The sequence below is a fragment of the Terrapene carolina genome, unplaced genomic scaffold (assembly GCF_002925995.2).
Source record: "Terrapene carolina triunguis isolate 2854851 unplaced genomic scaffold, T_m_triunguis-2.0 Scaffold262, whole genome shotgun sequence".
NCBI classification, from domain to species: domain Eukaryota; kingdom Metazoa; phylum Chordata; order Testudines; family Emydidae; genus Terrapene; species Terrapene triunguis.
Window position 1 is genome coordinate 310046 of NW_020664613.1, and position 26787 is coordinate 336832.

At 42.7% G+C, this 26787-nt stretch overlaps 1 protein-coding gene across 1 annotated transcript in view; it reads right to left on the bottom strand.

Moving 5' to 3' along the window:
• Positions 1–3043: 3043 nt before the first annotated feature.
• Positions 3044–26787, bottom strand: part of SUSD4 (sushi domain containing 4) — a 108591-nt gene continuing 84847 nt past the window's right edge. Inside the window, exons 5-9 of the mRNA XM_024199660.3 lie at positions 25369–25557; positions 6209–6400; positions 5611–5755; positions 3665–4047; positions 3044–3116 (exon numbers count right to left, since the gene is read on the bottom strand). Coding sequence (XP_024055428.2) covers positions 3088–3116; positions 3665–4047; positions 5611–5755; positions 6209–6400; positions 25369–25557 — 938 coding nt within the window. The 3' untranslated portion in view covers positions 3044–3087. The remainder of the gene's footprint in view (positions 3117–3664; positions 4048–5610; positions 5756–6208; positions 6401–25368; positions 25558–26787) is intronic.

Consider the following 26787-nt stretch of genomic DNA (forward strand, 5'->3'; position numbering starts at 1 on the left):
AGTTCTCCGGTGACCTAACGTGTCTTCCAAGAAAAAACATAAGACCTGAATTTCTAGGGGGGAATTTTCAAACATGCTCAACACTGCTGCACGTAACTCTTTATAATTCCACTCCAATGTAAACAATCAGAAAAAAATGTTAAGCAAGCAACAAAACATCTTGCATATCATAAAGAATTAAACAGGGCACAAACTCAATCTTTTTTCCTCTGTCGGTCACATTTAATACAGCACAGCACCGCGACCAAAAGACTATGGGCAGCTTGCACTCATATACCTCAACCTCAATATAACGCTGTCCTCGGGAGCCAAAAAATCTTACCGCATTATAGGTGAAACTGTGTTATATCGAACTTGCTTTGATCCACCGGAGTGCGCAGCCCCGCCCCCCTGGAGCACTGCTTTACCGTGTTATATCTGAATTTGTGTTATATCGGGTCACGTTATATCGGGGTAGAGGTGTACATGTTTTCTATTGCATTTTCAGCTCTACAAAAAAAAAAAAAAAGGTCCAATAAACCATAACTCTCTACTGATACTTTGAAAGTGTTTTGAGCTAAATTCTTCATTTGAAAAATAAATTTCCAAGTTTGGAACCAGCTGCCCTTTCTGGCCACCTCAGCAGGCTGACTGCAATACAACGTATAGAGCAATGCCAGTCTGCGAACAGGCAGACATACATTAACCAGGCAGCTACCACAGTAGGAGTGAACATAAAGGAAGGAAGTAATTTCACAAGGATTGAGATTTTGCAAACTGTTAACACAGGGGACTATGGATAGCAGCAAGTACAGATTTCACTATATTTTATAGGATAATTGTAATATGTTGAATATTTTGTAAATCTGTGCAACAATACTATAAAATGAAATCATTTAATTAACCCTGTGCTCCAAGGGGTCTTCCTTGCTTGATATCACATCACCCACACAGTATATATGCTGGGATGGCAAACTGAACCAGGAATTGGCAATACAAGCACAGCTGGATATTGTGGGAATGTCCTCATGGCCTGTGCATGGGGGAAATCTCATAGATATTGATACAACTGAGAGAACTGTCAAAGCAATTTGCAGGTCTCATTTAAGCAACAATGAAAGATGATACTGTATGCCTCTTACCTTTCAACATCATGCTTTAGAGATTCTGATCTCAGTTAGACTGGGGCAACCGAGATCATAACAATCATTGTCTCAATGTTACACTCTGCTCCCTCTCCGTGTTTGTTGTATCTACCTATTCTCTCATCATATACTTAGACTGTAAGCTCTTCAGGGCAGGGACCATCTCCTCCTTCTATGTTTGTACAGCCCCTGGCACAATAGGGCCCTGATTGATGTCTGGGGCCTTTAGCTGCTCTCACAACACAAATAAATAAATAAATGAATGAAAATAACAGTGTAATCTGCAGTGACTCTACTTATAACAGAAATACTCCTGATTTGTTCTACCGCAGTTGAACCTAGAATTAATTGCTATATTGCTTGCTTTCTTTCAACCAGCCCGCACAGATGACAATCTGTCTCAGTCAAGATAACAATGAGTTACTGTTTAAACCATTGTAAACTTAACATAAGGTTCTTATTTCAATTATGCAATGCTAGAATCAAGATGGAAAATTTGCTTGGCAAATGAATAACCATGTTGAAGCAGGGAGGAATATTCCTTACAAATAATGTATCACATAACCCCCCAGGAACATACCGTAGATACAGGATTGGTTTGCAGTGGTTAGATTGTGCCCCAGCTCCACATGAGGAGAAGGAGAGAAATGGAGCCACAAGTGGATCAGGAAGCCTGCTGTTCCATTCTTGCAAAGGAAGAAATCCAATTTCAACAGCACGCTGAGCACTGTGCATTTTCTTTAAACAATACCACTCTGTCTATTTGTACCCATGATGAGTGCCTTTAAGGCTGACTCCGTTTCCTTACTTCCTTTCAAATGTTCCTGCATGGAAGCTAACATGGTAGCAGAGCACTTGGTTGGTAAGAACAAGCTCTATGAAGGTCTACTGGATACAAGCTGGTGACTCAGAAAAGCACTGAAATACATGTAATGTCCCCCCCCCCACCTTTTTTTTATTTTTAAGTACTATGGTATTGTACAGTAATGACCCAGAGTACTACCCCATACAGTAGGGACACTGTAGTGCTTTGGGCCGTAGAATAATCTATGTATATTTGTATGGGATGGTGTAAGAAATGGGGAAACAAGACAGTAGTTCAACATCTCCTTCATCATGACCTTGTTATTTTAACACTTTCTAAATCCATTCATAAAATAACAGGATTTATCAAATGTAATGTAGAAGTGCTGCATAAATACAAATATTGATACTTTACCTTGAACATTAGATATTATATAAATCCTACTTTACTTAAAAAAAAAATCCAGATCATGTCTTTCCCTTTCTTTCTTATGTTCTTTAAAAAGTGTATGTGTATGTATATATATAGATATATTTATTTTTATCATAATGTAAAAATTTATACGAGTTGCATCTCTTCTGTTATGCTTTCTGCAGACAAGGTCTGAAATGATGTTAGCAAGAAATAAAACAATGGCTTCCTCTTAAAAACCTGGTTAATACAGGAAATTCAAAAGGAGTGTTTTCTTTTTTCAGATTTCAACCCTGATTTTTTTAAAAAAATTATAATAATCCTTCATAAACCAGGGTCCATAGATAGTATAGGGCAGCCTTTATAAGCAAATCTACACAATCTGACATGCTTTCATGAGGCAGTTAGTACTTGTATCAAAATTCAACAGTGTTTCCACAGAATCATCCGACTTCCTGCGATGCAGAGATACGTTAATTTCAGTTCCAAGAATTCACAGTTCTTTTTTTACAAATGGTCTCATCAAATCCCCAGGATTCATTTCACAAACCTGCTGTTCAATTGCTGATGCTGCTAACCACACAGTTGATTAAGATGTGCACACAATCTGGTGACATCACAAGGAAGATCAAAAAATAGGAAAAATTCCCTCCTTCCAATCTTTAAATAGTCTTTATCTGTATGTATATATATGTGCATGATTCTTTTTGCCTAGTGTGATCATATAATGAACAAATTTTGTGCTGGTTAAGGGTCTTCTTCCATCAATGGAATTTCTAGGGAAAAAAAAAAAAGAATTATTGGCTTTAGCCTATAGACTATTTGGGTCAAGGGGACCTGTCATTTATTTGCCTGCAGAGTGCCATCTCACACCTACCAGTTGGTGATATACAAATAGTGTATGATGAAAGGTTGTACTTGTGAGCAAAACATTCCCAGTTTAGTCCCTCCTCAAGACCCGCTTCTGTTGTGATGCCTGGAATTAGTCAACTAAAACCTCCATTCACTCCAAAATAAACAAGGAAAAACTCTCCAAGGAGTGGCTTTGTTGCCACTGTGTGACTTTGGGGTGAAGATTCCTCCCTGTTCCATTCCTGGAGAACCAACCCCCCTTGCCACCTGGCTAGGGCTTAGCCTGGTCGGGTAGGGGAGATGAGACCCTAAAAGCACTGAAGAATTTGTTTTGAAGAAAGCATAAAGAATAACATGTATGCTGCAAATAATTCCTGCTTAATTCCTGCTCTGAAGCACAAGCACATGGATTGTATTTATTGACCATTACCTTTGACACACATCCCATGTAACATATCCAAGCAAAACTTACCATCTGCAATATCGATACTTGGGCTTGTGGATGCAGCCTCCCCAGTGGTGCTATTGATCACCTCAGTTCTATCTGAAATAGGATGCACGCCCATTTGGCACACAGAGGATGAATATAAACTTTGGAGAAGTTCGGAGGAGCCTGATATGCTATCACAGCTCTCAAATTCAGCAGGTAATGTGTCTGTCTCTCCTGGGCCGGGATAAGCTGGAGGGTTCTGATCGTCTGTCTGCAAAACATGCCCCTGGCCTGCAGGAGATAAGTATCCCGGTGCCAAGGCATTCAAACCACTGCTCACAGCTTCATCATAGGAAGGCAGCATGACAGGAACACCATCCACTACCACGAAGTCGGGGTTGCTGATGGAACTCTCCTGGGCACTTCTACATCAAACAAAGACAGATCATCATGGAGTCTTTGAACATTTCAATAACACTGCAAGATGTAACATTTTCTGATCACATGAAATGGAGCTATACAAGGTCGTTAACATTCACGGGGATATCCACTTCACAGATCTGCAAAAATCAGCTCAGACTGATAGATGTGTGCAATTTGTTATGATGAGATAAACAAAGCCAATAAATGAGGCATCGTTTAGAGAAGGAAAGGAAAACAGGTCTGAGGCAGAGATAAGGAGCATTCTCTGTTGTCCCATGCACAGTAAATATCAGGGATATAGAATCATATAGAATCGGGGTGGATCAATAAGTGTGTGAATCCTTGAAGAGATCAGCACTGGAGCTAAAGGGGTAGGGTACTTGCAGCACATGCAAAACTATACTGAGCTGATAATTGCTGGATGATGCAAGCTTTGGGGTTGAGATTTTGAGCTTGCTTCACCCTCAGTTTGGAAGGATGCATGTTCTCTCCCCTCCCCCCCCCCCCCCCTAAGAGGAAATTTTCAAGCAAACCACCTTTTTCAGGCTATAAAATTTTGTATCTGTTAATCTCAAAAATGTCAATTAGATTACAGTAGAGTCCCACCAGGATCCCATGTGTTTTTAGGATATGGGAACATCTGGAAGAGGAAGACAGAAGCGTATTTCAGCAAGTCAGAGGAACACAGGCCAGGACACCTGTCACTGGAGCTGCCTCTTAAATCTAGAGGCCTTTTCACTTGCGTATATATAATGTAGGTGAACTAGTCCATCACCTACACTGGCACAGGGACAGACTAGTTGACCTAATATATCATTGCCATCGCACATTCCTACAAATGATGTAAAGAAGAAACACACAGAGAGAAAGAAAGACAGACAGACATGATGTCTAGCAGTCTAAGCACAGGCCTGAGCCCAGAAATAGGACCGAACTAAGCTATGACACCAACTCACTTATGTAGCCCTGTCTAATCACAAACCTTTGTTTTCCCATTTGTAAAGGAAGGGTAATAATATTTATCTCCCTGTCTTGCAGGGAATAGCATGAGCATTAATAGCAGGTAGTTGATGTCTGCACAGTGGTGAGTGAGAGAGAGAGTGAGTTAATGAACATCTTGGAGGGGTTTCAATGGAGGCCTCACTGAAGTTTTAAAAAAATATTTCCATTGAAAAAAAAAATTGTTTTTGAAGTTTACACTACTAAACCCAATATATTTAAAAGAACCTATTCTCCAACCCCCAAAATTGACATATTAAAATATGTGGTTTCTACCTGTAAGTATATCCGATCAAAGACAAAACTCTCAGTATCAGTTTAGCGATTATTATAATCACACCCAATGTGAATCTGGCAAACTTTGCCTCTTCTCTTTGCCCTAGAAAAGGCCAGAAGTACTATGGAATTCCAGGGGTCCCAACTCCATTGCCTAGATATCTCCCCATTCCCTCTATTATTTATTGTTCAATGCAAGAAAAGGAGATATTTGCAATGTCATTTTATTTCCTCTCCAAAGGGCATTCAGTGAAATAACTAAATTAAAGGCCTCCATCTCCAGTACCAACCTTGGAAGGAAATGCGTCTTAAATTTGGTCTGGAACATCCTGGCTAGAATAACCAACAGAAGTACCAGTAGAACGCTGGTAGCAGTAAATGCCACTATTTTCCATGTAGTCAGGAGGGTTTCCTGTGTATTTGGCCAGGTTTGCTCTGTAGCAAAAGGACAATAAAATAGTTGCATTAGATTATTATTGTTGTTTCATATTTATATTGCAGTAATTGTCAGAGACCCCAATCAGGATCAGGGCCCTAGGTTTTGTATAAATACATAGACAAAATCCCTACCCTTAAGGCATATTGTCATAAATTACTAGATCTTTCAGTGTCTTCCATGCTATTTTTATTAATGTGTTTGTAATCTGGATTTATTTACATCAAAATAAAGAAGATCTAGCAGACATTTAATATGCACCTTTTAGCATTTGTGGAGCTAGCTGCTGAAAATTCAAGATCATAAAAGCAGAAAATAACTACATCAAAATGAACCTGTAAAATTTAAAACATGACAAAAATGTAGTTCGACAGGCAATGTCAACCTGTGATTATACTGTTAAAATAAAGGATAAACTCCCTCAGAAGTTGTGAACTTAGTGCTATTTTTACCTGTTTTGACACAGTATACTTGAGCTGAGGGAAACCATTCTCCTTTTTGGCAGGTGATGTATTTGTAGTCATTGGTAAGAGTGTAACCAGGATCACAATAGAATTCAACCACAGTTCCATGGTTATAACGCTCACAAGGCCGCGGATGGCAAATATAATCTCCATGAATCACCATTGGAGGTAGTGGACAAACTTGGGCAAAAAGAAAAAAAAAAGAGTCAACAACAGCAGCAACCATTTCATACAGAATATCTTCAGTGTATGGATTTGACACGACACTGTACACAGGACCAAATACTGCCCCCCTGTATAACTGAGCCCCAAACCATATTAATGCTACTGGAAGCCTGAATTCTGACCATGAAGGACCATTGTCACATGTCTCTGGTGCAGTGCGGGGGAAGGAATGCCCATAGCTAGGTCAGAAAACCACATGGCAGAAATGTGCAGGCCATACCTCAAAACCTCCTCCCCAGAACTCAGTGGCATTTATCATGAAGATGTGGCCTTTCTGTGGACCTTTGTTTTTTTTGGGGGGGGGGGAAGGGAGGAGGGGTGGTAAAAGTGAAAGGGGGCAAATCATAATTACGGCAGAAAACTACCACTCTATAATCCCCCTCTATCCTGAGGTTTTGTGGCAAGCACCTTTACTAGGCAGCTGGAATTCTGTCATAAGGTCCTGTTAATACATATATCATTAACACGATCAAATACACCTCTACCCCGATAGAACGCTGTCCTCGGGAGCCAAAAAAAAGCTTACCGCGTTATAGGTGAAACCACGTTATATCGAACTTGTTTTAATCTGCCGGAGTGCGCAGCCCAGCCCCCCGGAGGACTTCTTTACTGCGTTATATTCGAATTCGTGTTATATCGGGTCACGTTATATCGGGGTAGAGGTGTAGTTAAAACAATAATTCCATTCTTAAACAGATTATGCTACGAAACCAGTTGTTGTAAAGTATACTGTAATAGATACAATACAGGTAATATTGCTAAAGCAATTAAAGCCCCTAAAATATATTATTTTAAAGACGGTGTCAGAGTCTGATAACTTTACTCAAGTCAGGTAGCACCTCACTTTGTGAGCAGCCCCTTTGATTTCAATGGGCCTGCTCGGGAAGTAAGGAATTAAATGCAACAGTGATAGATTCTGGCCCTGTATTAATAAAGCATACTACAAAGGGCTATGCAAATAAGAAAGAATTGCAATATAAACATGCTTTTAAAAAAGACAGTGTAAGAAAAAGAAATCACTTTGTTGGGTGGACAAATTAAATGAAGGAACATTTTTAGAAAATAGCAGTAGCTGAAGTATTTCAATGCATTGCTTTTTTGTATAGCAGAGGAAGCCTCTTTACCAAAAATAAGAAATAAGATTAGTTGACCACTGGTTTGGTTACTGTTTCTCAAAGCTGCTGTCATGATTAATAAAATGACTACAATATTGAACTGAGCGTTCTGAGAGCCTAAAGTGTCTGAATTAGCTAAAAGGGTCAGTTTATTTCCCTTCGGAGGAGTAACAAATAACCAACAGAATCAGTGCCCCATGAACAGGCTGCTGTGTTAATTTCATTCATCTGCTATGCAGTAAAGACTCACTGCATAGGATTTAAATAATGAAAATGCCATTTCTCTAAAACAGAATCTCCACTGAAATCACAATTCAGTTGCTTCTCTCTGTGAATCTTGTTACATGAATAATGGATTTAAACGCTTAAACAAAAAAAAGAAAGAAAGAAAACCCACAACGAGACATTAAATGAAACTTCAAGAGCGGCTGATTATAATGTGCAGCACTATCTACTCCCCATACCCTGAAGACAAGCTTTGTTTGCATTTTCGCTAGCAAGACTTAATAATAATGTGAAACCCAGAACAAGTAATTCACACCAAAGGCAATACTTTGCATACTTTCCAAAGTAGACTAAACCCAGGGGAAGCAGGAATGTTTATTAGGAAGTCCAGAAAAAGTCTGAAGAGCTCTCTTTTCTTCTGCCTAAAACAATTCTTCCAAATGTGGCTCAAAGGAGGGACACCAAGATGACAAGGGACAATGCCTATTATCTGAATCATGGACAACCTCACTACACCAATCTATGAAAGCACAATCCCAGCCCACTACCATCAGACATAGTATGTTTTATTACATACATTTATTGCCATCTTCCTATGGTCCCCTGCTATCTAAACTTCTTTGCAGCTGGGTTCAAAGCAAGCTTTGCAAGCTGTAACAGGGCTGCCAGAGATGTGTCAATATACAGTACTGCTCCAGCCATGTGCCAAATAAAAAGCTTCTCATCACAGAGATCAACTGCTTCAAGAAGCAAATTTCTAATCTAAAGCAATGACACCTGCTGCCTCTCCTGGCGCTCAGAATCCCCAGTCCATTAATGACATTAGGGGCCGCATCAATCTTCTGAATGCACAACACTGGCCTTCTAGCATTCTGTGTTGGCCCAGTAACCAAGCATTTTTCAACAGTACGATTAAAAAGAGTACATTGCCGGCTCAACTCAGCTACGATACTGTCACAGCCTGCTTATACTGGGAGACGTATTTTATTAAACCCTGAAAACAGGAGCATTAATCTTAGTGTGTTCCTAATGATAAAATTGAAGCTGGTGCCACATCCATTGTAAACGTCCTCCACGTTTCAAGGGAAACTCATATTGCTGCTGCCCGAGAGCTTTTGTAAACAATCCGTTTTTTATCTTTGTAGAAAATTTGTCTTGGGTAATAAATAAAACGAAATGAACTTGTTTTAAACACTCTTGCCTGCCAATGGCTCTTTTTATTAAAATACTTATTATGAGCAACAGATGGGGAAAGAATGGAGCAGGTTGAAAATGAGCAAGTTAAACTTAATTCAGGCAGTACTCTATTCTTATTTCAGTTACCCAAGAGAATAAGGGCTTTTCCCTCACTTCAGGCATGTCTCACTAATGAATTTTATGCTAATCCAGTCTAAAGAATCTTCAATGCACTTCAAAATTTGCATAGAACACAGGCCTATGGTTATATTCAAGTCTGCAAATTGAGATATTAATACTTGTAATCCAGGAGTAATTAATTATTTTTGTCAAGGTCCAAATTTCTTGGTCAAGGTATAGTCAAGGTCCAGACTCCAGAGAAAATAATACAAAAACAACAACGACGATGATAATAAGTGAATAAAAAGATGTTGTGGTCCATTCAAAAGCATCTGGTGGTCTGGATTTGGCCCACGGTCCGCCTATTGACTACCCCTGGTGTCATCAATAACCTTCAGATTTATAGAGTCTTTATCAAAGCAAGCAAGCTACATTACAAACAACCCCTTTCAATCCATTAATTATTGAGTATGAAGCAGCCTGTTATATTCCCAGTTCTCTTCACAAGCCACCTTGTGTAAAAAATAACTAAAGGCCTGATCCAAGTCAATGGAAAGACTCCCAGGGACTTCAAATATGCAGGCACTAAAACAGCACTATTTTTAAGGGTCTGACCATGGAGGCTGCTGAACACACTTGTCTCCCAATGAATAGAGGGTTCTGAATGCAGCAGGAGGCACTAGCCACTTCACAGGATTGGGCCCTACATTTCTGACACCTTAATTATAATTAAAACATGATGGAACTCTGCAGCTATTCAAATTCTGTTTCTTGTAGGCTCTCATGTGTGTTAGAAAGTAGTATATCACACCGGTGTCCTACAGATTAAACAGACCCTATCAGATCAAATTTGGCCCCAAATTTAGGTTACCAAACTGAAGACAAATAGCAATGTTTCCATGAAACTAAATGAAAAATTCCATTGCACGTTAAACCCCGCCCCCCCCCCCCCCCAAAAAAAACAGTTCCCACTGTGTTTGTAATCCACAGACTGAAGCCTTGGGCTAGTGTAGGAGAGATCCAACAAAAAGAAATTGGCAACAAACTGATTAAAACAAACAGAAGTGAAGCTGACAAGCCTTTTTCATGGTCCAAGTTCAGAGAAATGTGGAAAGTAAATAAAGAACGTAGAGAGACAAGCAATTCCACTTCAAAAATTCTTTCAGCTTTAGTAATCTATGCCATTATTTGTAACCAGGGCTGGCTCTGGCTTTTTTGCCGCCCCAAGGAAAAACAAACAAAAAAAGCCCTGCGGGGCGGCCGGAGCCAGGGTGCAGGGGGACTCCCTGTGCTGCAGATGTGCCCCGGGCAGCGGAGTGCGCACCTCAGCTAGTGGGGGGGGAGTGGGGGAGGCAGCGGGGGGGGGGGGGGGGGGGGGGGGGGCGGCCAGGGCTTCCTTCAGCAGGGCGCTCGCCACTCGGCCCCTCCCGCCGCGCCACCTGCTGGTAGGGCTCCACACCGCTCCGGTCGGTGAGGACGAAGGATGCAGGCTGCCCTGCCGGGCTTGCTGCAGACCTGGCACCAGCTGGAGCAGACGGAGTGCGCAGCCCCGTCCCAGCAGGGCGCTCCCCTCCTCCGCCCCCTACAGGGCGGCCGGCGCGGCGAAGCAAAAAAAAAAGGATTGGAGGGAAGCCACACCTTAGAATTTGCTGCCCCACCAAGTACGAGCTTGCTCGGCTGGTGCATGGAGCCAGCCCCGTTTGTAACATATGTAAAGAATCCTTTTACATTATGACTTTTAAAACGACAGAATCCTTTTAATATCTGTAGCTTTCATTATTTTCAGCACTTCATAATGCTTTTTCAGACTTTATTTCAGTAATTACACCCTACAGCCTGGAGAATCTAAAAATCACTACCTTTTCTAAGAGTTAAAAAAAAAAAAAAAAAAGACAGTTTTTGAGTTCTTAACTCTTAACTTTAAAGCTTTTCAGTGGTGTGTGTGTGATTCATGTCTTATCTTCTGCTGATTTTGAAATGTGTGACACTGGGTAGCCAAGAACAAATGAGCCTTGTTCCATATTTTTGTTTCCTGAGAATTCAGGTGTTATGGGCAATGGCCACAGATTGTAGTAGGCTCATTATTAGGCTGGGTGTTTTGCAGCTGCACATTCCAGATGAAAAGCTAAATGGTTAACCAGAAATAAATTACCCTTTCCTCCTGACAACAGAAACAAAAAACATGTCTGTCTAACGTAACAAATCCCTCCTGGGATACTCAACGCTACAGATGGTCAATGAAACTAAGGGAGCTCAGTTTGATGTGATGAGCTTGTACAATTTTTCTTAATGACAGCAGGAGCTAAGGGCTCTAGTCTGAGATATACTGAGTGCTCCCAACTCCCATTGATTTCAATGAGGGTGTGCAGCAACTCATAGGAAGTGCTTATAATCTGGAGACCAGAGGCACTGACTTTCTGGTTTCCCCGGGGGTGCTCGACCTCCATCCCAGGCCCTGACCCCACTCCACTCCTTCCCCCAAGGCCCCACCCTGCCCTGCCCCTTCCCCCCCCCTTCCTATCCCCATCCCACCCTCGCTCTGCCTCTTCCTGCCCCCGTTCCTTCCCCTCCAGTGCCTCCTGCCCACCGCTGAACATCATCGGTGGGCGGGAGGCACTGGGGTGGGGGCGGAGCTGATCCGTGGGGCCGTTGGCGGGCAGGAGGTGCTATAACCAAATTCATTTTCTGAAGCTCTCTGTAAAATACCCAGGGCTAGATTCTGTTCTCTCTCTCCTGAGAGAGTGCAGAAGGCACAGGGAGAGGCGGCAAAGGTAGTTGCTCTGCCTTATGGAAGCCTCCACAGTCTGCTCTTCTGTTCAGAATCCTCATAGCATTTTGCACACCACCATCACACCCCCCCACCTCAGGGCCTTCTGGGGAGCAGCTCCAGCGTGGGGCCACTTACAGCTTAAACGCTACAGAAGTTGATGGTATTTGCTCAGAACAGCTTCCTACTCATTGTGGACAAGTGGATTTGCCCACAGGATGGTAGCCTATTCCTACATTTTTGGCATTACTAACTTCAGGAGAGATTCTGGGCATTCATATAACTCCAAGTAACCTTAATGGGGAAGCAAGAGAGATGCAGTGTTACATTTTTTGAAGTTACAAACTGGAAGCTGACGTGTTACAATTAACAGTACACAACAATTTAGTTCCTTAAACTGCAGGGGTCATAGTTTTGTGGGCATGATCACAGAGTTATTCTTCATCCTGGCTGGTATGCTTAGTCTTTGGGCTACTGCTAAATGACAGGGAAATTATTCAAGCTTTGCCTTGACTTTCATACTCGAGGCTGACAAAAAGAGCAATATAATCTGTTGATCCAGGGCATTTCAAAGCCCATCTTCTGCCTTTGAATCAGAATCTGAATCAAATAATACGTTTTTCCTCTAGTTAGCAGCCTGCCTCCTGTGTCAGACTACCAGCTGCTTTTCTGTCTGTGCTAGATTATCTTCAGAACATCCCTGTGCATGGCCTGATTTTTAATGTTTCATACGGGGAACATAATCAAAACGTAGGTGCTTTTAACAAAAATAACATTTGTTCGAAATGAGCTGTGCATCCCTGCTTGTTATTTTTTAAAGGATGAAAAAGAATTAAGATCAGTCTTTATAATGAGGCCAGTGCAAGTAAAAGCTGCAGTGGGCAAAGTGCAAGGAAAGCACTTTTTCACATTTCGCTTAGATAATAATGGAGATCTGAAACATCCTGGCATGCCTGCGAAGCGCATACCATCTGTGCACAGATCAGGAGAGAGAAGAACCTCTCCTGCCCCTCTTGTTTGTCATGCTCATACACACAGTGCACACCAACAAGCTGGATACTTGAAATCCAGCCATCTGCATTTCTCCCCTTCCACGAGCAGTCTTAGTCTCCCCCTGTGTACCAGAAAGGCAACCGGACTTCATGTTAACTAAATTGACGTTAGACGCCAGTCTACTACGGTACTGTCAGCAAAACTCCTTCCCTCTCTGTAATTAATGTGAAGCAGATGGCAACGGAAAAACAAGGTGATTTTCACATTTGTTCCACAGTGACCAGATAATCACTATTTATTTTATCGCGAAGGAGGCACACAGGAAACCTCAGTCTCCTAAACATATGTTCCATTACCTTCCCCAAGGCTTATCATCCTGTCATAGGCTTTGGAAACCAAGGAGGAAGAGCGTTACTTACCTTCCAGATTGGTCCACATTACCGGAGTGCAGTGAAAGTCATTAGTTCCCCATTCACAGGAAATGAGAGCTGTCTTTTCAATACATACTTCCTCTAACCTACCATCCTGAAAGAGGGACTCTGACCTCCCTGAGAGGAGCATTCGGGAGGTAATGTGCTAACCTTTCCCATCTTCTTCATCCTGGCCCACTAATTTTCACTCTAATGATACTCCCCAGCAGACGGCCCCTTCAAAGATTAGCGTTAGCAATACCATGGCTGGCCACTAGAGGGGAGAATAGAGCCAGGAGATCTAGTCATTTTTCACCAGAATACTCAGATCCATTATTGCCAGTGTGAAGTTTTGCCCCATCCCAGCCACCCTACATATCAGATTTAGGGGTGGATTGGCCCTAGTGAGCGTAGAGTGCAGCTGCTCCAGAGAGGCATTCACTCCAGAGAGGGCAGGTGGTGCTGCCATTGCTGCTCTCCCCTTGGGGTTCTGCCCGGAAAGGGCGGCTTTAAATTCTGGCTGGGAGGGCGGGGGCAGTGCCAACAGAGTCTGCCCAGGAGTGGTGCTGAAGGAGCCTCTCTCCCCCGGGTGGCCTGACCCAACTACTCTGGAATGGCCCCACCCCCTTTTGGTTGGCTCCAGGATGCCGGTAGAGAAAAGTGTCTCTTAAATACTGACTCAAAGGCAAACCCCACATCACAATGTAAACATCTGCACAATTTGAAAAATAAGGTTTTAAAGGTAACCTATAAAAGAAACAAAAAATGATGTTTGTGCCCATTTCTGCTTCTTTATGAAAACTGCCACTAAAAAAACATTTAACTAACAACAGTGTCACCCCCACTCAGTCAAACGCCCAGTTAAGGGATCATTCTTTCACAAACCCGCACAACCTAGTACCTAGTCTATCTGACAGACTCGGCTACTCCACAAATAACTACCATGCACCTCCAACATGTGCCCTATACACACACCGACCGTATTACTCACGCTTGCACTACAACATGAAGCCTTAACTCCAACCTCATATTCCCCTATTATAACATATATCACTACAGAAATTACTGCAGTGCCTATATCTTCATATTTAATTGAAGTGGCATAGGTGTCAGAATCTTTCACAAAGAGCCTTTTTTCTTCTAAGAATTTGTCAGGGGTATGTGGTAACAAGAACACACAAAAAGATAAGTGCTTTAAACAAAAATAACAAAACAGACAGTTACTTCAATTTTAGTCTTTAGTCTCATGATATCATCATCCAACCAGTTCTCCAGTTGTCCATAAAGACTTCTGGAGAAAAATCAGTAGCCAAGAATTGATATGTCTAATGCGAAAACAAGCAAGAAAAAATATCTTATTTTAGGGCTGGAAAGGAGAGGAACAGAAATTCTTTATGTATTATAAATAAGCAAAAAAGGGCACTTTTTCTATTTTTTTTTGCATCACTTAAGTTATAGGATCATGAACATAAATTAAATTAAAAACATCTTTCATTCTCACCTGCAAAATAAAAATATCTCAAATTATATACAAGTCCCTTCTCAACCCACAGCGTAGTCTGACACTGGTAGGAGAGAAGATTTATTCTCAGACTCAGCTGGTCTGCAACTTGTTGAGAGCTGGAGAATAGAGGGAACCGCAGACCCAATTGCTTAAAAAACAAGTATTATAAAACCACAATGATCTAGAACAGCTTCATAAACCATAATTTACTTCTAATCAGTTTCTCATGAAACAGGAGTAGAACAGGAAGCTTTATTAGAGTAAGTTCCTATTAATCATGACAATAAATTAACTATTTCCTATTTGCAAATGAAAAACACTGCCAGGGTCACGAAAAGAGTCTCTACGAAGAGTAGGCATTCCGGATGCAAAGTGGGGCTGACAGTGTCCTCATTTGCATTCCAATACCCAGAATGCATTTCCAGTGTACACCCAGCTGTGTAATAGCTATAACAGGACAAACTGGAAAGTTCTTGTGCATGTGGAATTCGTGCTTTGACACTGAAGAGGAGCTTTCAAGGAATTTTTCAGATTGTCCCACACCCCCCGCAGTAAAACAACACTGAATCAAACTAATCTCTAACAACAAATAAATCACCACAATCAGTAAAGACAATAGCATAAAGACTTGTAACAGATACGACTTAAAGTGACAGAGGTATGAGGTGATCACATCGATCATGGGAAGCTGTTAAAAGGCACCAAGAAGAATCTTGTAGAGGGTATGATGGGGTCTCCACCCCACACAAGGCCTGAGCAGGCTAAAAAGGGCCAATTAGGCTGCACCTGGAGGAGAGCCAGAGACTGATGAAGCCCACCTAGGGGTGGAGCTGGGCAAGGCTCATAAAGAAAGAGGATGTCAGGGAGAGGCTCTGCAGTCACTACCCACAGAGGAGGGGACGTGGCAGAAGACAAGGAGACGGTCTAGGGGGAGAATAAACCCTGGAATCCTCCCTTGGACTATAGACTCTGGCGAGAATCCGAAAGGGGGTGAAATAGCCACGAGGAGTAGAGGAAGCTCCACTGGTAACCCAGGGGGCCAGAGCTAGAGAAGAAAAGTAGGAAAGAGCCCAGGGAAACAGCAACAAGTCAGAGCAGGAGCAGATGGTGGTTGGTGGGTATAGAGTCCCTGGGCTGGAATGCGGAATAGTGTGCGGGTCTGGGTTCCCCTATCAGCCACTGGGGAAGTGGCACAGTCTGACCAGCAGATCAGAAGACTGCCTGAGACCGTTTGTCCAGAAGGATACACCGTAAGGGGCAATGTATAGTGACCTAGCCCCAGGGCAAAGCCACAAAGAGAGAGCACCCCAAATCCAGAGAGAGAGAGAGACACACACACACACTCACTCTACAGGTGGGCAACTGAAGGTCAGGGCGTCAGACTGGTTGAGAGCTAATCCCCCGATGAGCCACAAGAAGGCACCGCAGCAGAGTAGTAAATCCTGTCACAGAAGGTTGAACATGTAAGAATAATATGCAATTGGGTAGCACCTTTTATCCTAAGATCTCTCTAGCTCCTACAAACACCAGTCAATTAAGCCTCACAACATTGTGTGTGTATTTTACAATTGAAGAAAAGAAACACAGACGCGTTAAGCAACTGGTTGAAGGTTACACAGCAAGTCAGTGGTAGCCCACAGTAGAATCCTGGTCTCCTGACACCCAGCTGTTTGCTCTAGGCACTGGACCAAAAATGTCTTAATTCTGTGTAATCTCCAAGAACATCTGTCTGAGTACAAATTGTAAGAGTCAGAGAAAAACTAGCAACGTTAACACAGCACAGCAAGCTGAGTGTTCACATGGTGAGCAGCATTTTTACCTTGCAGGAATTGTGAAATGAGTTGAATAATTAAGTTTTTAATGAAAACCTGCTTTTCTGGTTTGCCTCCAACAAATTTCTTGCTGAAAATTGGTATCAGTGTGACATCAGCAGTATGAGCCTAAGTGAAAGATTAGAAAACCGTTTCCCATTCTGTTTTTATAATAGTTTCACACTGAAATAACTTTCTGTCCTCCTTTAACAATCACTTCCCTTCCCTGTGACTGGAGGTACAAATAATGGGTTCAGTTCTGCAAGACCCCACTCAAGCAAAACTCCCACTGAACTTTCAGACTGGCCTCTATAGCCGTTGTTAGTAATGCAACCATTTGCAACAGAGCAACTGGAGAAATGCTGATCTTAATTAAACACTGTAGTTTCAAATACATTTCACAGTTTATACATGGCAAGGCACAATTCTCCTGATCTTTTGCACAGAGGTGATAACCTAAACAAGTGCAGCTTTCATTTAAACTACAAATTTTGGTCATGATCTTGCTGAGATGCCAGGGAGTTGATGACACAACACTTTGCAAGATGGAGCCCATTTTTTTTTTTTTAAAAGAGACATGAGCTGAATCATGTTTGAATACATCTATGTGCTGTGCTAGGAGCGCATGGCTGTTTGGAGCACTGGGGTTGCAATTACAACAAGTACTGTATTAGTCAGTCACAGCATTACCTACCTTCTGCGCATTTTTTTCCCTTCTGTAAACATGTACCCCAATAAACTCAGTACCTCGCTGAACGATGATGCATTGTCTCTTTAAAACCTCCAAGGCCAGACATTCAATACCTGGTCTCGCTGTTCAGGCTCAAAATTTGTGGGTGCAAGTTCAATTAGATGTTCATAATTATTTGCACAAGCAGTTGATGTTATTTAGGCATCCCATTACCTGAATTGCAGCTACAATCAGGTACTGTACTTAGGTGTCCAAACAACATCAATTGCATCCACAATCATAGGCAGGAATCCAGATTTGAGCCCTGATCCAAATCAGGTCTTTAATTTGCTACTGATGTCAAAAAGGACATTCCAGGAAGCTCCATCTTTCTGGGCCAGTGCTTTCTGCCATGTGTGATGGATGTGGAGCTGAAATAATTTATGAATGCTGAATATTGACCTGTGCAGACTGTTTGTGGTTTTAAATCCTTTTTCCTCTAAATGCTTTGTTCCTAACTAGTGAAATAAATAGTGCTTTAGTTTTAAGAAAGCTGCCTGGTCACTATATACATCAATGGTCAGAGAGTTCCTAAGGGAAGAACCACAGGTGCTGAACCCAGCCAGATCTGTTGAGTAAGCATGACTCAGGCACAGGGTACTGTAGTCCAGAATCTGGTCAAAGAGTGGAGGACTGCAGGATTCTGCCTCAGGAGAGGTACATGCACAAGGCCTGAGGGTGTGCACTCAGAGAGACCAGGAAGCAAACAGAGGTGCAGCTTACAGCCTTGCAACCTGACGGAACTCGACTACAAGTGTTGGGTCTGAAACCAACCTGAACCTCTTTGGCTTGGGTCAGGTAGGCTCTGATCACCTCGGCTTGCCTGCAGGGTTGGGGTGGCAGAGGTTACGTGCCTTGCTTCTGCTGGCTGCCGCTGCCTTCCTGCGCTGTGGAGCATGGTGTCGATACATTGCCAGTCACTCCGCAGCACGTGCAGTGCAGCAAGGCAGGAGTAGGGCACACAGCCACTGCTGTGCCAACTCCACAGGCAGGAGGGGGTCAGAGACAGACTGCGGGCCTGGGAAGTCCCACCAGGCTGAGCCCCTAGGATGAGGTGGTGGCTCTGACACAAGTTTGGGTCAGTTCTGAAAACGACCTCGGGTCATCTGTGCTTGGCTTGGGCTTTAAAATTAGACCAGAGCAGACTCTAATGCAGTAATCCCTACATCGCATCACCATACAAAGCCAGGGTGGTTTCTGAGTACTAGTGATATAATTCTGATTCCAACCCTTTGTTTGCTTATAGCCTCTTCTATTAATTGAGTGTGAACCTTTGACTCCTGCCTAAAAAGTGAACAAACTGATTTAGCATGTAATATATATAGTTTAGATTCTATAATGAGAGGCCAGATCTTCAGCTGGTGCTAATCAGCATAATTCCAATGACTTGCAGTCAATGGGGCTGCACTGATTTCCTCTAGCTGAGAAGCAGGCCCAGTGATGGCAGTAAGTGGACTGAAAAATCAATAAATATGACCTTGATGCACAAAGTAATATTTCTCTCTCCAGTGACACAGCGTAGTGCTCTTGTTCTGTTAGAGGTGCACTGTCAGATAACATTTAAGTTCAATATAAGACAGCCCTGAGGGAGAAACCTGATCTGCTTTCCCCTGTCTAATCCCTCACACATTTGCAACACCATGGATAAAATGTATCATGCATCTGTGGGCAAATGTGAAACATGAGGGCAGGAAATTATGGTTTCATGAAAGTTCTGATGTCTGGCTGATTTGGGAAAGGCTAAGGAGTTTCTGCAAAGAACACAGGTGATACAGCAGGTGTAAAATGGTGATTTGTTTCAGCTTGATCCATAGGGCTGCCATAGTAAAAGACCAAAAAAGGAACAGACTACAAGTTGTCTTTTGCCTTTCTTGCAATGCTATGAACAATGCAGGGTGCATCAACTCCAAGACAATGAAGATGAAAGTACATTTCTTCAATGCAAAGAAGGTGCAGTCATTCAAAATGTAATATTGTTTCACAGATTATCATTTCCCCCAAATTATGATTGTAGATTCAGTTAATTTAAAAATAAGCACCATCATTTAGATTTTTCAACTAGCCAGGCCATCTTCATAGATAAATGAAGTAGGGATCAGGTCACCATTGGTGTGAATGAAAGACTTGTTAGGTGGTTGAGAATCAGGTTGAGGTCACAAGACAGGGTGGTGTGTCTAATGTGGGAGAAGAGATTACCCAGACCCTTAATAATTCTGGACGATACCAGGAGAACAAAAATGGAGAATCCCTCTACTGGGGGATGAAAGGCTGATATGGCAGCCAGGTGTACCTCGACTCAACTGATGGACATCCTGGATGTCTTCAGATCCAGCAGGTAATCTAGGAACCAATTCCAGCTAGAGGTGCAATGGACAAATGGACTGCACCACTGGACAATTTTTTTTAAATTTCTGCAGGGAAGAAGAGCAGGTTGATGTTTTTCTGCTGTTTAATAACTCCTGCTGCACATCCATAGAGCAGGAAACCTCTATTCCCGAGAAGCATCCAGGAGTCACACCCTGAGGTGTAGAACCACCAGGCTGGGGCGAAGCATGCAACCCACATCCTGAAACAGGAGAAGAGGAATGGTCGGGAGCTTGATTGACGGTTGGATATTTTGTTGAAGTAGGTAAGGGTAATAAGCTTGTCTCGGCCAGGTAGGTACTCTGAGGATAACTCTGGCCTCGTCCTGCCTGATCTTGTTCAATACCCTTAGAATTAGGGGCATTAGGGGAAAGGCATAGAATAGACTCTTCCTCCAAGCAGGGCCAGCTCCAGCTTTTTTGCCGCCCCAAGCGGCGAAGAGAAAAAAAAAAAAAAAAAAAAAACGATAAAGCCACAATCGGCAGCACTTCGGCGGCAGCTCTACCGCGCTGCTTCATTCTTCGGCGGCAATTCGGTGGCCGGTCTTTCCCTCCGAGAGGCACTGAGGGACCCGCCGCCGAAGAGCCGGATGTGCTGCCCCTCTCCATTGGCCGCCCCAAGCATCTGCTTCCTGCGCTGGTGCCTGGAGTCGGCCCTGCCTCCAAGGTGGAAAAAGGGCGTCCCCCCGGGAGCGGTGATCCAGGCCCCCCCATCCTTAACCAGAAGAGGGGACACTTCCTGTTCTCGGAGGTGGTGAAAATATCGATCTCTGGCATATGCTGTGGACAACCTAAGTGTCCAGCTCCAAGTCATAGTCGAGGGAGAAGTGTCGGCTGAGGCCATCAGCTGTGGTGTTCCAGATGCCTGGGAGGTAGACCATTGAAATCTGGATATGGTGGGCTATGCACCAGTTCCAGAGCTTTATAGTTTTGGTGCACAAGGAGGGGGATTTTGTTCCTCTCTGCTTGTTGATGTAAAACATGCAGGACACTTTGTCTGTCATGACCCTGAATGTTTTGTCATTAGGAAATGGAGGCAAGAGTTCCTGACCGCCTGAGTTCCAACAGGTTGATGTGGAGACTGGTTTCATGCACTGTCCATCTGCCCTGATCCCTGAGGGTATTGCGCTGGGCACCCAATCTTAACAATGATGCATCGGTTGTTAGAGTCATTGATGGGCTTGGGTGACAGAAAGGGACACCTGCACAGATGTGGAGTTCTGTACATGCAAAAGGGACTATCACCGCCCTGTCCAAGGTGTTCCTGTTTGGAGCATAGGCAGTTCTGAGCCAATCCTGGAAGCAGCAGAGCCATAGCCTTGTGTAACTGGTCACAAAGGCGCAAGCTGCCACATGGCTCAAGACAGTTTTTTATTGTGGTCCGAGAGCTTCCCTGAATTGTCGCTACCAGTCCTGACAAGGTCACACATCTGTCTAAAGGGAGGTATGCTCTGGCTGTCACAGAGTCCAAGAACACCCCTATAAACTGTATCCCTTTGTACCAGTATTATCGTGGATTTCTTTACGTTCAGCTGGAGGCCCAACTCTTGGAACAGAGCAAGGGCCTTCTGGGTACATAATAACATTGCCTCGAAGGAATAGCCCTTGAGTAGCCAGTCATCAAGGTACAGGAAGACCTAAATCTCTTCCTGCCAAAAGTAAGCTGCCATTACTGCTAGAACCTTTGAAAACACCCTTGTGGTCGAGGATAGGCTGAAGGGGAGCACTTGGTACAGTACTGGAAATGATCTTGGCCTGTGGTGAATCAGAGGTATTTCCTGTGCAATGGATGTATAGAAGTAGACGTCTTGTAGGCCGTGGGCAGAAATCTAATCCCCTTTCTCTGGTAAAGGAATTATAAATTGCCAGAGTTACCACCCTGAACCTCTGAGGCATCACAAACTCATTCAACTGTCTTAGATTTAAGAGCAGCCTCCAACCTCCATCCTTCTTGGGCACTAGGAAGTATTTTGAGTAGAAACCCCTGCCCCTGTAAGGGAAGGGACCAGTTCTATTGCTCCTAGTTGGAGGAGAGACTCCACCTCTTGCCTTAGGAGAAACTTGTGAGAGGGGTCCCTGAAGAGGGTGGGGGAAGGGGAGTGGAAGGGAGGGAGTGACATAAACTGGATGGTATAGCCTGATGTCATGACCTCCATGACCTATTGGTCCATGGTGATTTGCTCCCAAGCCTGGTGGAAATGGATAAGGCAGTTCCCAAAGCGAGGGAGGCAGGCTAAAGGGCACAACTGTAAATCCAGAAGAGTGGGAGGATTCAAACTCTTGACCAACCTATCAAAACTGCAGTTTAGATGACACCTGGGTGGTCATGTGGGTGGTTGGGTGGCCCTCTTCCTCTGAAACTCGTCTCTCTTTCTGGAAGGTTCTGCATGTCTATGGTACCCCGAGAACTGAACAGGGTGTGAGCTCAGGGCCATCTGTGACCTACTAAAACACTTCTTGCTCGTAGCTGTGTAAATGCCCAAGGAACGTAGGGTTTCCCTGGAGTCCTTCAATGTGTGCAGGGCGTCATTCATGGTCTCCAAGAAAAGCCTATGACCATCAAAGGGGAGGCCCTCTATTGTGTTCTGAACCTCTCTCAGAAACCACAAAAGTTAGAGCCATGACACCCTGCACATAACTACCACCGCAGAGATGGATCTGGCAGCAGCATCTAGGGATGTCTGGAGAGCCATTCGGGCCCTTCTCAACTACCAACTGGAATTGCTCCCCGCAATCATGTGGCACCTGCTCAGTACAGGCTGTGAGCTTGCTGTAATTAGTATGGTTGTATTTGGTGACCGCCTGATAGTTTGCGATCCGGAGCTGCAGGGTTGCAGATGAGTAAGACTTTCCTCCAAAGAGATTCAGCTGCTTTTGTTCCTTGTCATAAGGGGTATATCTCAAAAAGTGCTGCCTACCCCATTCATTCATTGCATCCACCACTAGGGAGTTAGGTGGGGGATGGGAAAATAAAAAATCAGAATCCTTAAGGGGCATGTAGTACTTATCTGCCCTTTTGCACACTGGTGAGGCAGTAGAGAAGGAAGTGAGGGCAGTTCCCTCCCCACACACACATCTAGACAGCCTCGGTGTCTGCCATGAAGAGGCATAAGGCACTTGCGCAGGCCAAACAGACATTGCTAGCTAGAAATCTTCAATAAAGGGCTTGAGAGACACATGCGCACCTGAAGTGGGACCACATAGGGCCACTACTCGAAGAAGAATGGTAAGCAACTGAAAACAGAATCTTATAATGGCAAGTGTTGAGCAACCTTAACTATGGCATTAGCAATTATCTTTGAGAACTCACGGAGGACGGATGAGGTTCCAGAGGACTAAAAAAGGATAAATATAATATCTATCTTTAAAAAGGGGTACAAAGAGGACCCCAGTAAATATAGATCAATCACTTAACTTTGATACCTGGAAAGACACTGGAACAAATTATTAAACAATCAATTTGTAAGCACCTGGAGGATAACAGGATTATAAGGAAGAGCCAGCATGGATTTGTCAAGAACAAATCATGACAAATCAATCTAATTTCCTTCATCAGGGTTACCGGCCTAGTAGGTGGGGGGCAGGGGGAGGAGAACAATAGATGTGAGGGATCTTATTTTAGTAAGGCTTTTGACACAGTTCCACATGACGTTCTTGTAAGTGAATTAGGGAAGTGTGGTCAAGATTAAATTACTATAAAGTGGGTGCTCAACTGGTTGAAAGACTGTACTCAAAGTAGTTATCAATAGTGTGCCGTCAAACTGGGAGGGTTCTCTTGTGGGGTCCTGCATATGTCTGTCCTGGGTCTGGTACTATTCAATATTTTCATTAAATGACTTGGATTATGGAGTGGAGAGTATGCTTATAAAATCTGCAGATGAAACCAAGCTGGGAGAGGTTGCAAGCACTTGGGAGGACAGGATTAGAATTCAAAAGGACCTTGACAAAATTGAAGAATTGGTCTGAAATCAACAATATGAAAGTCAATAAAGACAAGTGCAAAGTATTTCACTTTGGAAGGAAAGATCAAATGCATAGCTACAAAATGGGGAATAACTGGCTAAGTGGCAGTACTGCTGAAAAGGATCTGGGAGGTTATAATGGATGGGAGACAGGACCCCTGAAGTCTGATGCTTCTTGAATAAGTCACTTAGGCCAACATTTTCAAATGTGAATACCTAAAGTTGATTTACAGGTGCTGGATGGAACTTTACAAGTTCTGTGTGTTCCAGTTACACCAGTCCCACATGACACCTGAGAAATGGAGTTGTCAGCTATAAGACTCTGTCCTACCCATATGGAAACAGAAAGGACCTAAAGTCAAAATAACCCATTCTTAGACAAACCACAAACGTTTCAGATCGTACATCACCTTATATATGGGGTTTCTACAAGTAATCACCAGGAAAAAAATTGGTCTTAATGTTACAACAGAACAACAAGCCCTGTGCCAAAAGTGATCATGAGGAAGGATGAGCTTGTGATTAAAGGACTGGATCAGGACTCAGGAGGTTTAGGTTCAATTCATCACTCTGCCACAAACTTCCTGTATGACCCTGGGCAAGGCACTTAATCTCTGTCTCAGTTCCCCATCCGTGAATTGGGGATAATACTACTTTGCCTCTCCTCCCACCCTTTCTTTGTCATGTCTATTTAGACTGCAAAATCTTCAGGGCAGGGATTCTCTCATACTCTTGGTATACTTTTAAGAAGCCTTCCACAATGGAGCTCTAGGTGCTAATATAATACAAATGATCCATGCCCCCATTAAAGTCAATGGGAGTTTTGCTAAGTACTTTGACAAGAGCTGGAAGAGGCAGTTCAGACTGTCATCTGTGTTAAGTGAGCACAGGGAAATGACACACACAAAATTTTCAGTTTCGTACGTTTGTGTGTTTTAATGCTCCTATCTAACACACAGGCTTTCTTCTGGCTTATCCTGCTTCATTTTGTAATTTCTTTTATGGTATCTGACAGGCAGTCTCTCTTTCTAATAATTTTATCTGTAACACTGTATTACATGTACTACAAAAAATAAAAAGAAAGATGATTTATGCAGGGCTGTTTTGTGGTTAAATTTCTAGGATGTTAGATCAGAAAATCAGTTCCTGTAGGTGGAACCCTTACACTGCAAAGCCCTTTTAGAATTTTGGAAACCAGACTGCTAATTAAAAATAAGAAACACTCCAGTACTTTTGGGTAGTACATCCAATATTCTTAATGCAAAATCATGCAGTATTAGATTGTGCATACACCTGGCATGCAGGCTGAAATGAAACTTGATACTTAATAGTATTTACAAATGCTTTTAGTTCAGAATGGTATGGTGCTGAAATTTTCAGCTACTCAGGCTGTCCTTATGTGAATATAGATTCATTAACTTTCTCAGCATTTCATTAGAAAGACAGCAGATTACATTGTTTATACTTAAAATCTAAAAACTAACCGTCTTCGTTGTTACAATCTTCAGCTATTATGATTACGATACCGAAAGAGCAAACATTATGTAAGTAACTTTAACAATTAAGCTATGCGATGTTCCAGATTACACAGTATACATACAACAAAACAGGAACTTGAATGGATGCACTTTGTATGTCCTCAGGAGGCAGTGGGCAAAATGGAGCTAAAAATTGTAGCCCTAAATTCAAATAAAATATATCATGTTAAATTGTCCAAAATTAAAAACAAACAAATAAGCTGTTTTACCTTCCACATCAAGGCACCTAGGTGAGCTATGTGACCAGATAAGGTTATACATGCACTCAAGGAACTTTGTCCCCTTTAGTTTATATCCAGGAAAGCACTGATAATATACCACTGTTCCTACTGGGAAGGAGGACTCGAACTCAGATATGTTAATGTAACTATGAGGAAGAACCAATGGCCTCAGGCAACCTGCAAATTAAGAAGAGGAAGGTATCTTTTATTATGAGGCGCTTGTCTTAGTCATTGTAACACATGTTGCACATGTTGATTATGGTTCCCAAGTTGAGAAGCACAATATTTCCCATCCTCCCCACAGTGAATGGCATTCCTACTTAATTGAGCATCTAAGAGAGAGATTGTCATTACCTCATTTCAAGTTCTTTTATTGCTTAGCCCACACATTCTGCCAAGATAAGATATATCCTCTGCAAATCCAACATAGCATTAATGACAATTGCAATGTTTTGTTTTGCACACCCACACATTCACCGGATTAGCAGTTGTCACTTATTATGAGATGGAATCCTTAATAAACAAAGACTGTCACTTATACAAAACCAGGGGTTTTATTCCTCTCCTCAAACAGGCAGTCACAGAGGTTATGTTTAATACTGAAACTGATGCTGTTACGAGATGTGCAGAGCAGCAAAAGAGGCCAAGATTTCAAACATGAGTAGTGATTTTGGGACCCCAATTTGAGATAGTTTAGAGGAGTTGGATTTTCAGAAAGTGCTCAGTGAGCTCACCTTCCAGAAATCAGGCCCTTCAAGGTGTTTCAGATTGGGCACCCAAAAATGGAGGCACCTAAACTCATCAGTCATTTTTGAGAACAGTGGCCACAGCCAATCTAGAAAGGGACAAATTTACCTTCAGTGGAGTTACACCAGGGATGAATTTGGCCCAGAGTGATTAACTCCAGGCAGACTTTGTAATTTTGGCACCCTAGAGGGGGAATTGACAGCAGTTGGCTTCACAAATGAGATGACATTTGGACTAAAAGGAAATTCACTACATGATCACTCACGACTTTCTAATATTTGATTCACATGTGTGCAAACAATGTTCTGAGTGGATATTGAGACTTGAGATTTCAAGTTGTGTACTAAAATAAACTAGAATTATTTTGCTCACTGCCTTAAAAAATGACCCTCTTGGTAATGACTAATGGTGTTGATTTTTAGCTTGCAATGATTTTGAGGAACGATGATTAGCAATCTGGGAATGAAAAAAGCCTTATGAAAATTTATGAGACTAATAGAAGCTGTTTGTTGTGGCAATAACCACCGTTAATAGGCCTCTTGTCACTATCAGGAATTCCAGAAGGAAGGTCACATGGATTCCCATAATTTCAAGCCTTGTTAGACAAACTGTAAAAAATTAAAGTCGTACTTTATCAAAATAAAAGCTACAGGACAGATC